This window comes from Pleurodeles waltl, chromosome 3_1 (genome assembly GCF_031143425.1).
Source record: "Pleurodeles waltl isolate 20211129_DDA chromosome 3_1, aPleWal1.hap1.20221129, whole genome shotgun sequence".
NCBI classification, from domain to species: domain Eukaryota; kingdom Metazoa; phylum Chordata; class Amphibia; order Caudata; family Salamandridae; genus Pleurodeles; species Pleurodeles waltl.
In genome coordinates this window covers 1979092779-1979106293 of record NC_090440.1, presented here as the reverse complement: position 1 = coordinate 1979106293, position 13515 = coordinate 1979092779, and the positions used below count along the sequence as shown (strand labels likewise).

The following is a 13515-nucleotide window of genomic DNA, read 5'->3' as shown; positions in this document are numbered from 1 at the left end:
ATGCAACATTTGACGTTTAGTGGACTCCTCCAGTATATTGTTTTTATCATACCATGAAGTGTGGGATTTCTCACCAAAAATGTATTTTGTAAGCAGATTTGGAGTTCATCAGACTAACTGGTTACTTTGGAACATATCTTGTGATGACTCGTATCAATGACTACATTATTTTTGACTAAGTCACAGTCTGCTTTCAACTGAATGTGTTAGTGCTAGTATTGCTATAGAAATAAAATAAATATTTTGAATGTAATGCACCTTTAACTATAACCCTATCTATTTGCCCTCTGACATTGTAAATAAATATCTCGAGTTGAAGAAATGTGTGATTTGTAATTTTACAGCATATCAAGAAGTTAATTCCCTCTTTCGATTTAATATTTGAGCTGGTGATGGATTACATAGACAATAGTCACATGAATGTATAATGCTAATTAATTTCTTAAAATTTAACATCAAACATAAAAAAAACATTTGAAGCCTGTACTTAATTTGACATGTGTAGGTCTTGTTAAATAGAAGAATGGCATTTGCAGAGACCCATAAAGCGTTCTTGAAGATTGATAAAATCATTTATATTTCTTTGTTCCTTTCTAATTTCCCTTCTCCAAAAATTTTTATCTCTGTGTTTTGTGTGAATTTTAACAGGAAAGTGGCTACAATTGCAAAATCCAAGAAATTTCGAGACAAGCATGGCAAAATTCTCTTGGAGGGTCGGAGATTGATAACTGATGCCTTGGAAGCTGGTGCAGAGCTTCAAACCTTGTTCTTCAGCACATTAGACCACCTGAAGGAGTTACCATTGCCACATCTGAAACATGTGCAACTTATAAAAGTGAGGTTTGAAGAAATTAAGATGTGGTCGGATCTTGTAACTCCTCAAGGTGTGATTGGTAAGTGAGCTGGAAAGTTACCTCAAGAGTAAAGAAATACCACACGACATCACATGATCTTGGTGGTAACAGTGCTCATTAATACTGCAAACAACCTACTTCGGAAATAGGCAAGTTTATCGCTTAAGACTTGCTGTGGAACAATGCCTATTTCTTTCACGTTTATTTGACTACCTTTGTTCCAACCTTTTTTCTCAAAAGGTTCGTAAAAGCACTGTGACTTATCAGTCATATTTGTGCTACCTTATCAGGCCCAATTCACAAAGACGTGCTGGTGTGTTTGTCTTACTCCCGATGTATCTATGCTTGCTTCTGAATTTTCTGGAGTAAATAACACTTGTAGAAAAAAATATTTGGCAGTCTAATCCTGAATTCCCACCACACATGGTGGAGATTCAGTGAGCTCTGAAATATTTACTAAGCAAATACAAAATATATAATTAATAAGACCGTTATGTTGCTTTGAGAGTAAAATGACATTTGATCTGTGTTTTAAAAGCGAGAGTAACCAATATATACATAGAATTGAAACTGAGTGGGTGTCCAAGAACATTGATGCTTTTCAGAGAGGACTTCAAATGAAACATTTTTTTGTCGGGCTCCTTGGTGATGTCACCTGTTGTTATCTTGAGGTGTTAACTTGCAACTGTTGACAAACCAAAAAAACAATGTTTTTTTTTTTTTTTTTTGGTAGGTCTCGCCTACTAGGCAGCGCATGCCTGTTAGTTTATTATGGGCTTAGTCTGGCTACTGCCTACTATTAGTTAGCTTTATTGTCACTCTCACTTGTTTACTTCTTATCTGTTAACGTCCTTTCTCATGTTTATCCCTCCCCTAGAGCATATTCTTTTTACTTGTGTTCTTCTAGTGCTCACTTTTCAGGTGTTATATTTTTTTCTTTTTGTTAAAGCACTCCATGAGAGTGAGCTCTCTTGCCTATGTGATTCTCCTCTGCCTGCTTTCCGTTGCTCACACCTGTTTAATCCCCACCCCCAGCTCTAGGTTGCTGCTTCTCCCCATTAGTTTAGTTCCCTCCCTGCATCCTCTGTTGCTTCCAGCTGCCTGTGCCCCATGTTGCTTCTGCCCCACCCTTTGTATTTCTTCTTCAGTCCTGTTGCTTTTCCTATACCCGTCCTCTTTGATTCGTGCCTTCCGTTTTTACTTCTGCCCTTCCCCCACCCTGTGCTCCATGTTGGTGTCTCTCGCCTGTGTTTGTCCCAGAGAAACTGAGGATATTTGGGTCTACTTCATCGGGGAGCAGATGGCCTACACAAACTTTGGATCAACTTTGCTGGGGAAGCAAATACTATAGCTCTACCTCTACAGGAGTATGGTGGCACCAAGAGCCCTAGAACCTACAGTAATGGCCTGGAATGTCACAGTTTAGGAAGTGAGGGTCTTGGCTTTCTTTCACTGAAGTATACGACTCCCTCCATTTCTGACGCATATAACCAGCTGTGCTCTTGCCACCCCAGAGATGCTGCTGAGGAGCAAGAACTCCACAGTTTTACAACATCACAACTTTTAGGCCTCACCTGTGAGACAGGTTTTAGCTGTCTGGAGCCTATTGTCGTTCATAGTGCTTTAACTTAGATGAAAAAGGTGGGATGCTCTAAAAGGGGCCTAATTAATTAGACTTCAAACTTAACTTTGCTTTCTGCCTGACCAGCATATCTGTGCCTCTTAGTGAGGTTTCTGCTATTACATCCTGACATATCGCACAACAGCACACACATGCCTAAAACAAGCCAGATTTGTTGGCATTGTGAGTGGTTGTTAGTAGTATGATATAAATGAGTAACATCAATGATTGTGCTGTAAATAATTAGAATTGATAAAAACAAATTGTACATGTGTGACCATAACTATGTGCACTGGAGAGATGTTAAGTATTATGTGAGCATGAAATCTGAACAATGTTATGGCCCTCTGACTCCCGCTACCTTCAACTGTCACTGCAGAGGTTTCAGTTAATCGCTACTATGAACACTCTCCGTCAACCATAACGCACGGACACCTAAAAGCAACTCATCTCGTGTGTACCTACAAGCATTGAAAAACCCAATAGCTCAGCCTTTTAGAGCCCATTTGGCATTGCCATTATTTAGTAAATAATACAAAAATGCAAGTACGGAGCACTTAAAAAATGTAACAAATTCAAGGTCTTTAGTGACCTAAAATATGCAATGCTTATACAGTAACATATTTCTAAAATCATTGGCACAGCCAATAGATCAGAAAGAGGAGGCCTATTGCTTTTGAAAATGCTTGTTCCTTGAAGCAGGTGGGGAGCTCCCTAATGCTGGAACATAAGAGGAAGGATAGTGTAATCTGTTTTCATCCAACCTGGTTTTCATTTTTATTTTTAGGAATTTTTGCACGACCTGACCACTCAAAAATGAGCTATCCTGTGTCACAAGTTGATTATTCACTGCCACTGACACTCATCTGCGACAATGTGCGGGATCCTGGAAACCTTGGCACAATCCTGCGATCTGCTGCTGGGGCTGGCTGTAGCAAAGTGCTGCTTACCAAAGGTATGTTCTGCTGGCAAGTTGAGCATAACCCTGGGGAGACCGGTAATATTGTACAGTGAATGTTTTTCTAAATATGAAGTAGTCTGTTGAGGCAGAATCCAACTGCAAAATAACTTTCTTGATTTGTGAGTTGTGCTTGAGTGCAACCTCATTCAATGTTGCAATCCAGTAACGATGTCTAGTCTATTGTTTTCTGTAATGTGCTTTGAGTCATGAGGCTTCGACTCTCACAGACTGCTTTAGAAAGCCTCAGTAAAAATAGAAAACTATATGCCAGTATGCATTAAAATATAATATAAAGTTTTCTTAACTAGTGATGTCTTGTTAGAAAACATGGCTGCCGTGTAAATGAGGCGGTGCCTTTGTGCTCTACTGGAGGAGCAGGGGGAGGGGACTTCCAGTAGAACAAGGGTAAAAGTAATCATGTCATAACAATAAAGAAGCCCAGAAGGCATACCTCTGCAAACTGTTCAGGTAAAGTTTAAAATCTAATAGTGCTCTGTTGCTTTCAGTTCAGAATATTTTCCTAATATGTACTCACACAAGAATGGGGCTGATTTTTGTAAACATGCTTATGCAGATAACCCAGTATGCAATTTGAAAACACAATACACCAGGATCCCCTAAAATAACGAGTTACATTCCTCAATATATTTATATACCCGGGTTGTGTTAATAACTAGAATCTTAAATATAATAATTTGTGAACCTGTGGTATTAGTTATTTTTGATATATATTTAAAAAGCGCATCATTAACTTATCATAAAAGAATACATACTAACAAAAAACAGTATTTTATCTCTCCTTTCTGTTATCACTGATCTGCTCATTTCAACAGGTAATTCAGTTGAAAAATACTGCAAGGCAAAATCATGAAAATGTATTTCATTCTAAAATATTTTGCATCATTTCAACAGAAACCACATTCATTTCCTTTGACGCATTGTTTCAGTGGTTGATGACCTTCACCTACTTCAGGACAAATGCATCAAACGTTTGTTAAAAGATACATATACCTTTTGTACCTCATTAAAAGTGTTTTTTAACAGCTGTGTAACACTTATATCTATTATTTTGTTCTCACATTAGCATCTGTGAACATATATATTAAAAATGAACGTCTCATAAATACATAACAGAGCAACATCATCATCTACAGAAATATTTTTCACTTCTTGCAATAATATACTTAAATATTGTCTTTCAAAATATTGTATTCAGGAAAATGATTAAGTATTACAACCTATCTATATAATGGAAAAAAATATATACACACACAAATTAAAATATAAATTACCCTTAGTAAATCAAAATCAAGCTGGAGAAGGAATGAGTCACAGAGTGTGCATACATTTAAAGCCACTACCACTCTTGCATTATATACCAATACTGTGGCTCAAACGTTCTCCAATTCTGCCACCTGTATGATTACATGTAAACAGCCTTCCTTGTCAAAATCGTTATACACATTGCCTGTCTCAATGTAAGACATTATCTGTATATAGTCTGTTATTTTGACACTTTATTTCTCAGCTGTGTAATGGGTTCTCATTTCCTACCCCTTGCTCAGAAGACAGTCTGTTTAAGTCTGAATTTATAAAGCTGAATTAAAATAGAAAATACCCCTCTATCACGTATATCTGATTCTTAATAATTTATAGCAGTCTGATTTGATTACCTTTTTATATTAAAAACTTTCTCGGTCACTTGCAGATCAAAAAATATGGACCCTGTTGGTATGTGGCTCTTCTCCCTATATTTGGTTCCAAACATTTTCCTGTCTCTCATATGGGACATGACGATAGCAGCAATGTCAAGTGTAAAATAAAATGACGCTGACCATAGTAGACGAAAGCAAGAACAAGTCTCCCGTCTTTAACTGTGTACCCTTACAATAGAGTGTAATCCAGAGTACTCCTCTTAATGTGTTCCCATACGATATGATGGAATTCTCAGTGAAAGTTTAAAACATTTTGATGCTCATCCTTCATAATTCTTCCTGAAACAGTGTACAACACAACCTTCATTAGTAGGTACTGTATGTTTTAATCTTGCCCATTGCTCCTTAGAAAGACTTTGCTAGGATTTCATTGGATTTCCCTCATTTCTTAATGGCAACAGCAGGGACGAACAAACATAAAGTCACATAGGACTCCAGTGTGGTAAACATCACAAGCCTCAGGGATACTTGCAACATGTAAATACATTGTTCAGTCCTGTTCACATTATGTGGTAAGCAAGGTCACACTTGTGATGCAGTTTCCAAAATGGGAGTGTGTTAATGCGCAGTCTTGTGATGTATTTAGGTTGTTGATTTGCCTTGCCTGTGCCCTTTATCTGCTTTGAGCTACTTTGCTTGTCTGCTGCGGTTGTGACTCCTTCCCAGCGGAACACTTTATGGCACAATAGGGACTGCCCACTCTGGGGGGGAAAGGGTTTCATTTAATGCCAGGGAGCAAGAAAATGCACAATGGCTTAGGTATTGATTGATTAGTAAATGTAGTTGTGAGTGCAAAAAGAAGGTGAAAGCCGCAAACTGAACAGCCATTGGTTAGTGGCTCACCCTACCACATGCATACTGTGAAACTGTTCACTAATCACTTGTTGGTCCCCTTTTACCAGGTAGGCAATAATTGCAGATGAAAGTATTTGGATAGTGACTGAAGACCTTTACATATCATGTAAAGGGGGATCTGTATATGAGAATAGACCCTTGATCGATTTGTAGATAAGTACCTACTAAATGTTCCTAGGTAAGTTGCATTCAAACGTAGCCCCCCTCTTTGTGTAAAATAATTTAGTCAGTGTAATCAAAGTGACATTGCATTTTCTTACAGTTATTATGGGAAATGGTGTTATTGGCAAACTGAAACATTTCCTCTGAGAAATAAGACAAAGACCAATATTCCCTAGTACTTGTGAAACTATTTCAATACATTTCTGGTAAAATATCAAGTAAGAACAGATTAGACATCTTGACAGTGAAGTTCAAAAGCTGAGTTTTTTATATAACTAATTCAATATATGACATAGAAGACTTAAGCAATGAACTTGGAATAAGTAACTTTGGTGGCAGTTGCTCTATATTCTTGAAATTTAGAAAAAAATATTTGGTGTTTTTTATAAGATTCACAAAGTAATGGAGGGGAAACCAGACCTTCCAAATGAGAGGCTCCCTCTCAAGAACTTTCCCTCATTGCCTAGTGAGCCCATCTTCGAGTAACTTGGATTTATGCACCTTAGGGAAACTGATGGCAGAGGGGCAGCTTATAAAAAAAAAAAAAAAAAAATGAATCAAGTAAGACCACCTCTTGAACCAGACCGATAGGGACAGGGGATGCAGCATCTGGAGCTGCAGGAGGCCTATATTGATAATCAAGACAGGGCCATAAAGGAGCTGAATGATCCTATAAAGAGCTTGTGTCTCACAGAAAAGAGACCCTGAATTGAGCCATTGGCTACGAGCGGAATTCAAGTAGACTACATTGTACAACTAAACACAGTACATCGCTCCCTACCACCACGCAAAGTAAGAATGGCTGCAGGGAGAAGAAAAATTCACCCAACAAAGACAGGTTGCAGCAAAGGGAACCCAGAAAAAATACCCACAGGGTCCAGGGAGAAGACATACAGAACTAAAGCTGGTAAGCTCTCCTTTCATTCAAATTGAATACGATGAGGGAAGCGCAAAAAGCTTTATGAAACCATTCACCAAAGATAGCATGAAAGAGATTAGTTTGGTGCAGGATAATGTGAATTGGAGGCTGAAGGAGATCATAAAGTGTGCTGTTGGAGGTAGGTGTCGGGTGCAGATCTTGGAAAAAAGAGTTGACCATAGAATGCTTGAGCAAGAACAGTTACTTGTTACAGCAGCACATAATTTTCCAGGAAAAAGACCTTGAAAAAAGGATTAAGGAGGAATAATAATGGGAGCCCTGAAAAGGGCCTAGGGATAGACGTCAAGAAATATGTACAGAAGCTTCTCGGCATGATAATGGTTGAACTGCACTTATGGTGACACCTATGAATTTTTGGGAGAATCATGCTGTGCACTCACTCCCACGGATCCAACAAAGTAATGATCTCTCTGGCACTCTTGGTGGTCTCTAGCCCTGGCCGTAGAGCCCATTGTGTCCTGGAGGCAGATGAATCGTAGATGACAGAATAATAAGTCAGACTGGCAATGGGGGCTGCAACACTGAAGATGGAGGGTGCCAAGGAGGAGAGCAGGAAAACCATGCTCACAAAATGTATGTGAGCCAGACTGCATTCATGGCCCCTGATGAAACACAGATGTGAGGTGGTTCAACAGGGGTGATTGGGAAGCAAAGGGTTGCTGGGAAGCATCTGGCCCATGGTGAACAAGGGAACAGGGCAATTGGGGAGAGGGGTGGTGGGAGATCATGCGGTCTAAGGGAGTGACCTCACAAAGAGGATCAGGCATTCAGGTAGACCATGCAGTGGAGGACTTATACAAATGCTGCACAACTCTAAATTGCTATCGGGGAACATATGACTTTTATATTCTAGAGGTGGGCTAAAGGACTGCATTACATGACTGCAAGCAGACTAGCCTGACGGAACCCCATTTAGCCTCGACCTGTGGCACAGGGTCCTGAGCCATACTCTAGTCATGGCAGCTAGCAAACGAAAGAAAGAGAACACTTTTAAAAATATGCTATCCAGGCCTGGGTCACAAAAACAAAAAGCAGAATCTAAAATACCCCACAGGAGAGCACATTAGAGGAACTCATTCATGAAGGATCTATTTTGAGGATGCAGGAGGAACTACTCGGCTCTAAGTGATGAAGTGGACACAGGTATCCAAAGTCTCAAGCAGGTTACGACTGCGCCGAGAAACTGGGCCCCCTTGGCTCTAGAAAAAAAGAGACACTCAAGAAGTTCACTGTCTGAAAGAGCAGCAGTATATCTGTAAGGACACCTAGAGGACATTAAAAACCCTGTGAGGAAGTATAACAGAATGATCAAAGATGTTCCAAGAAATGCAGAGCGAGTGTCCCTTCCTCCTGTGCCTTAGGGACGAAGATATTCTGCTGGACCATTTTGCACTGCATGGGTAAGGATAGTGGGGAGGGAGAACTTTCCTCCCACTACCGACCCACCAAACCAGCTCCCCCCCAACCCCTACAATATCCTGACTAGTGTCCAATAGTTTTAATAAAAGGGACAGAGAAATGGGTTAAATTGTTTTAGGATCACAGTTTTCCCTCATTTTTCGACTATTGCCGTGCAAAAACACGGTGAGTTCTGAATAGCCACTACCTGAGGAGCAAGGAGATCAAATGCACATGGGGGAATCAAATCTACATCATATGTATGAGGCCCCTGGCAGAAATCTCTCTGGGTCCTTTGGCGAACTAGGCCCCTGCAGAGTCAACCGTCATATAGCCATCTAGACCAAGCAAGTGGGGAAAAAAATCAAAACACTAGGAATATTATGAAGCCTCCAGTGGTGGTGGTGGAAAGGCAAGCGCTCGTGTCATAGCTCAAAGACCCGGGTGATAAGCCTAACCAATAGTACAGTTGGTAATGAGGTGACCAGATAGCGCAGTGGTGGGTGGCTGCCGGGCACAGGGAATGCGGAGCAGGCCCCTGACAAGGGTACAACAGGTGGTTGCTGGACAGTGAGGCTTCCCATTCAGAAGGAACTTTGTTTAAAGAGAGGTGAGGAGTCCTGGAATACAGGCAGATCAGTTCAGGCTTCTGCTACCTTGCGTGCCCGCAGGTTGGGGTGGTGGGAGGAGAGTGACTTTTATATTTGACTGCCCTGGTTATTGTAGTAGTTGAGGTGGGAGGTTAAGGAGGAGTAGAGGAAGAGGCACACATTGCAACCTTAATCGCAAACGTATGGGTATGTTTTTTCCACAGGCTATACAGAAATAGGATGGTGAAGTTGCCACGAAACACAATTTAATCTTCAACACAATGCTTAAAAGGAGCCCTGTGGGGAGATTAAAATATAGAGCCTGAATGTAAATGGTTTTAACACAAAAGCGAAGCGATAAGCAGTTCTGTCCCCCTTTAAGAGGCACCCGATTTCTATTTTTGAATTTGTTTTTTGGAAAAAAAATGTTTTAGATATTTGTGTGTGCCATGTATTAGGCCTGTGTCACAAATTGCAGTTTCGTTGGATCAGGAGGAGTGACCAAAACGCTACTCTCATATTGGTGGAAGGCTGCTACCCTCACCAAGAGTTAGACGGCACATGGCCGGTGGTGGCAGCATACCGTATTGTGATCAGTGGTCCATTTTACCTTGTGTAACCAGAGGCTCACTCATCTTTTTTTTTTAAAGTCCCAATGCTGTGTGCTTAACCCAACCTTTGCCTCCAGCAAGTAGATGTAGAGTGCAGCGCAGTAGTAGTTACTCTGCAAAAAATGTATGTGTGCCTGGAAAGGGAACCATACAGGGATTTAGTAATACTGTGTAGTACATGTGGGATTAGTGCATGTACTGAGTGTATATGCATGGTACATGGAGACCGCACCAACAAATATGGTGGGGGCATCGCCATTATCTTCAAGGAAACCATCCAATGTACCATCACCAATGACGACCCAATGCCCCTCATGGAGCACCTCAACTTCAGACTCTAGACCGATGCAAACACCACGATGTGAGGCACCCTTGCATACAGACCCCTGGGACCACGCCCAGCGTTCTGCAACACCATCTCCAACCTCATCTCCCCCCTCAGCATCGACTACCTCCACTACGTCCTACTCAGTGATCTCAATTTCCACCTTAACAACACCAACTCCCCGTCCCTTGTAGAGAACCTCCACAACATCGGCCTCACCCAACTGGTCACCAAAGCCAGAGACACATTGGACACCATCTTCATTTCTAGCAACACAATCAGTTTTACCCATATGACTGAACTCGCCTGTACGAACCACCTCATCGTCCACTTTACCATCTCCAATTCCCAGCACACCACCTCCAAGCACCTCAGGACCCCCACCACACAGCCCATGGCAGGCCTCGACCTCAACCAGGCGGCCCAAAACTTCACCACCTGAATCACCAAATCCTTTGACAGTGGCCCTGCTGAAACCAGCTAAAACCAACAACACATCCAAGCCAACGACTCCAAACCCAGACTGCCACTGACTCGAGAAACCATGACGCTTGACCCCGCCGACCGAGCCGCCTACAAGGCAGCCCTCTGCTACTACCACCACCACCACATCAAGGCAGCAAAAAGAACAGCAATCACTGCCTGCATCAACACCACAGCCAACAACACAAAAGATCTCTTCAGAACCATTAAGGAATAATCTAACCTGATAGCCATAGAGATTACCATCCTCCCATCCCAGGAAATCTGCAACACCCTCTCAGACTACTTCCCCATCAATATCACCACCATACCCAACAATTCCGACCGCCAAACCTCCACCTCCAGCCTAGACAACATCTTTCAAGCAGCGAACACCAGCCACACAATAACCTCCTGGTCCCCAATTACCACACAGACCACTGCAACCATCATGTCATCCATTCACTCTGGGGCACCCACCGACCTGCCCCCACCGGCCTTTCAGCCCTGGAGCCAACACTATTACCACATAACTAACCCGCATCTTCAACACCTACATCTCCACAGCAACCTTCCTGGATGAATGGAAGTGTGCAGAGGTCAGACCCCCTCCTAAAGAAACCCTCCCCTGACCCCAGCAACCTCAAAATTACAGACTGATCTTATTGTTCCCCCTCTCGGTCAAAGTGCTTGAGAAAACCATCAACCAACAGCTCACTGATTACCTTGGACGAAACCACCTTCAAGACACCTCACAATCAGGATTCTGGGCCATTCACAACAAGGAGCCTCACTGGTCCCCGCCATGGACAACATCAGGACCCTCCTTGACAGAGGAGAGTTGGCAGCTCTGATCCTTCTGGACCACTCCGCAGCATTCGATACAGTCTCCCAGCACACACTCCTCAACATAGGCATTCAACAAAACACCCTTAAGTGGGTTGCCTCTTTCCTCTCAGGCCAGATACAGAGCTTCGGCCTTCCTTGCTTCACCTATACACCCAAGAACATCACCTGTGACATACCCCAAAGATCCTTCCTCAGCTCAACCTTGTTCAACATCTTCATGACCCTCTTCACAGACATCGTCAGGTCCTATGGACTCGGCATAGTCTCCTATGTCAAACACTCACCTAATCCTCTAGCTCACCGAAGACCCTCATAATGCCAAAGCCAACTTCCGCAATGCCATGACCAACGTAGCAACATGGGTGAAAAACAGCTGCATCAAACTCAGCATCGTCCTCGACTGCCAACTCTCCATGAATCGACAAGTAAACTCGGTTGCCTCCTCCTGCTTCTACATCCTCTGTATGCTCTGCCGAATCTGCAAATGGATCCCTACTGGCAACAGAAAGACAGTCACGCATGCCCTGTCACGCCGCTGCACGCGGCACGAGCTGAACATTCAGCTTGGGCCACCACACGCGTTTCCAAGACGCGGCGCGCCCCCAGTCTGCTGTGTGCTTTCCGAGGCCCCAAATTGGGCATGGGGCCTCGCTCTTTTTCTGTGCATGGTGTTTTCAGGCATTTCTGACACCCACTCACCTGTTCTTTTCTTCTCTTTTTTTCTTTTCTTTTCTTCTTTTCTGGGACATCTGGTTGTACCTTCCTTTGTTTTTTCCCTCTTCCCATGTTACCTTTCTCTTCCCAGCATTCCTTGTTCCCTATTCTCTGGTTCCTAGTCCATTCTGTTCTATGTACTTTTCCCTATCTAAGATGGTGTCCTTTTACTTCCTGTTGGTCGTTTCCTGTTTGTTGGTATTTAAGGGCTGTGATTCTTTCTCTACTTGCGCTGCAACACTTTGTTTGGATGGTGTCTTTGCTCCTGCTTCCTCGTATTCTTGTGCCGGTTCTCGATAGTTCGGAATACTTTTTCCTGTATTTGCTCTTGTTGATATCTCTTCCTTTTTGTTCCCATTTTAGGAACATATCCTTGTGGAGGTTTTTTCCCCTTTTCTGGAGTTTTTTTCCCTCTGGCGCTACTTCTGAGGGACACGGCCTGCTCTTGGCATACCCTTTGCCTGCAGCACCGTGGCTACCAGAAAGAGTCGCCCCCACTTGGGCGAAGGCCGAACATTCAAGAGCAGGATCCACACCACTCCCTCTGTGGCCTCCAGGGTAAAGCAGCATGTAAGTCGTGACATGCCCTGGTCACTAACCGCCTCGACTATGGCAATACCCTCTATACGCCAGAGTGTCATCCCAGCTACTTAAGACTCCTGAATCTACAGAACACTTACTTCCGACTCCTCAACCTCCCCAAATGCTCAAGTATAACACCACACCTCAGGGACCTCCACTGGCTCCCCGTCCAGAAGAGGTGCCAATTCAAAATCCTCACACTCGCATACAAGGCTCCCCACAACCTAGGGCCGTCCTCCATCGACTGCACTTTTACCCCCCCAGCAAGACAACTACGCTCCACCTCGCTAATCCACTCACACACTCCCCTCATCCATCGCAGCAGCAGCAGTGGCTGCTCCTTCTCTTACACAGCAGCCAAGTCATGGAACAGCCTGCCACTCCACTTAAGAACAGCTCCCTCCTTGGCCGAATTCAGGAGACTCAAGACGTGGCTTTTCGAAGGAGACTGCACCATCAGTGCCCAGATACCCTTAGGGGTAACAGTGCTGCTCTTTACAAATGCTGATTGATGGATATGTGTGCCAGTAAAGAATACATGACATGAAAGATGTAGTGCTGTGTAGTGTATGCCCAATGGAAACGTGCTGGGTGTATGTGTGCTTGCGTGAAGTACAATACATGAATGGTGTGTTGTGCAGCACACATGGTGAGTGTGTGTGCTGGCAGGGTGTGTGTTTTGTAAATAGCATACCCTTTTACAAAACAGAAAGGCTACAGTACTGAGCAGTGCGTGCAGGCTAAATGTGTGTGCTGAATGCATGGCTGTAGGGGCAGAGTGTGTAGAGGTAACAGTACAGGAGAGTAATTATGCTGGGAAAGTACACTGAGTGCAAGCATGCCTACAGTGGTACATTACATGGAGGCCCCTGGTTC

General features: G+C 43.0%; 1 protein-coding gene across 1 annotated transcript in view; it reads left to right on the top strand.

Annotated features, from left to right (window-relative positions):
* The window catches only part of MRM3 (mitochondrial rRNA methyltransferase 3), a 49908-nt gene that overhangs the window by 13427 nt on the left and 22966 nt on the right, over positions 1–13515 (top strand). Inside the window, exons 2-3 of the mRNA XM_069226373.1 lie at positions 649–893; positions 3263–3430. Coding sequence (XP_069082474.1) covers positions 649–893; positions 3263–3430 — 413 coding nt within the window. The remainder of the gene's footprint in view (positions 1–648; positions 894–3262; positions 3431–13515) is intronic.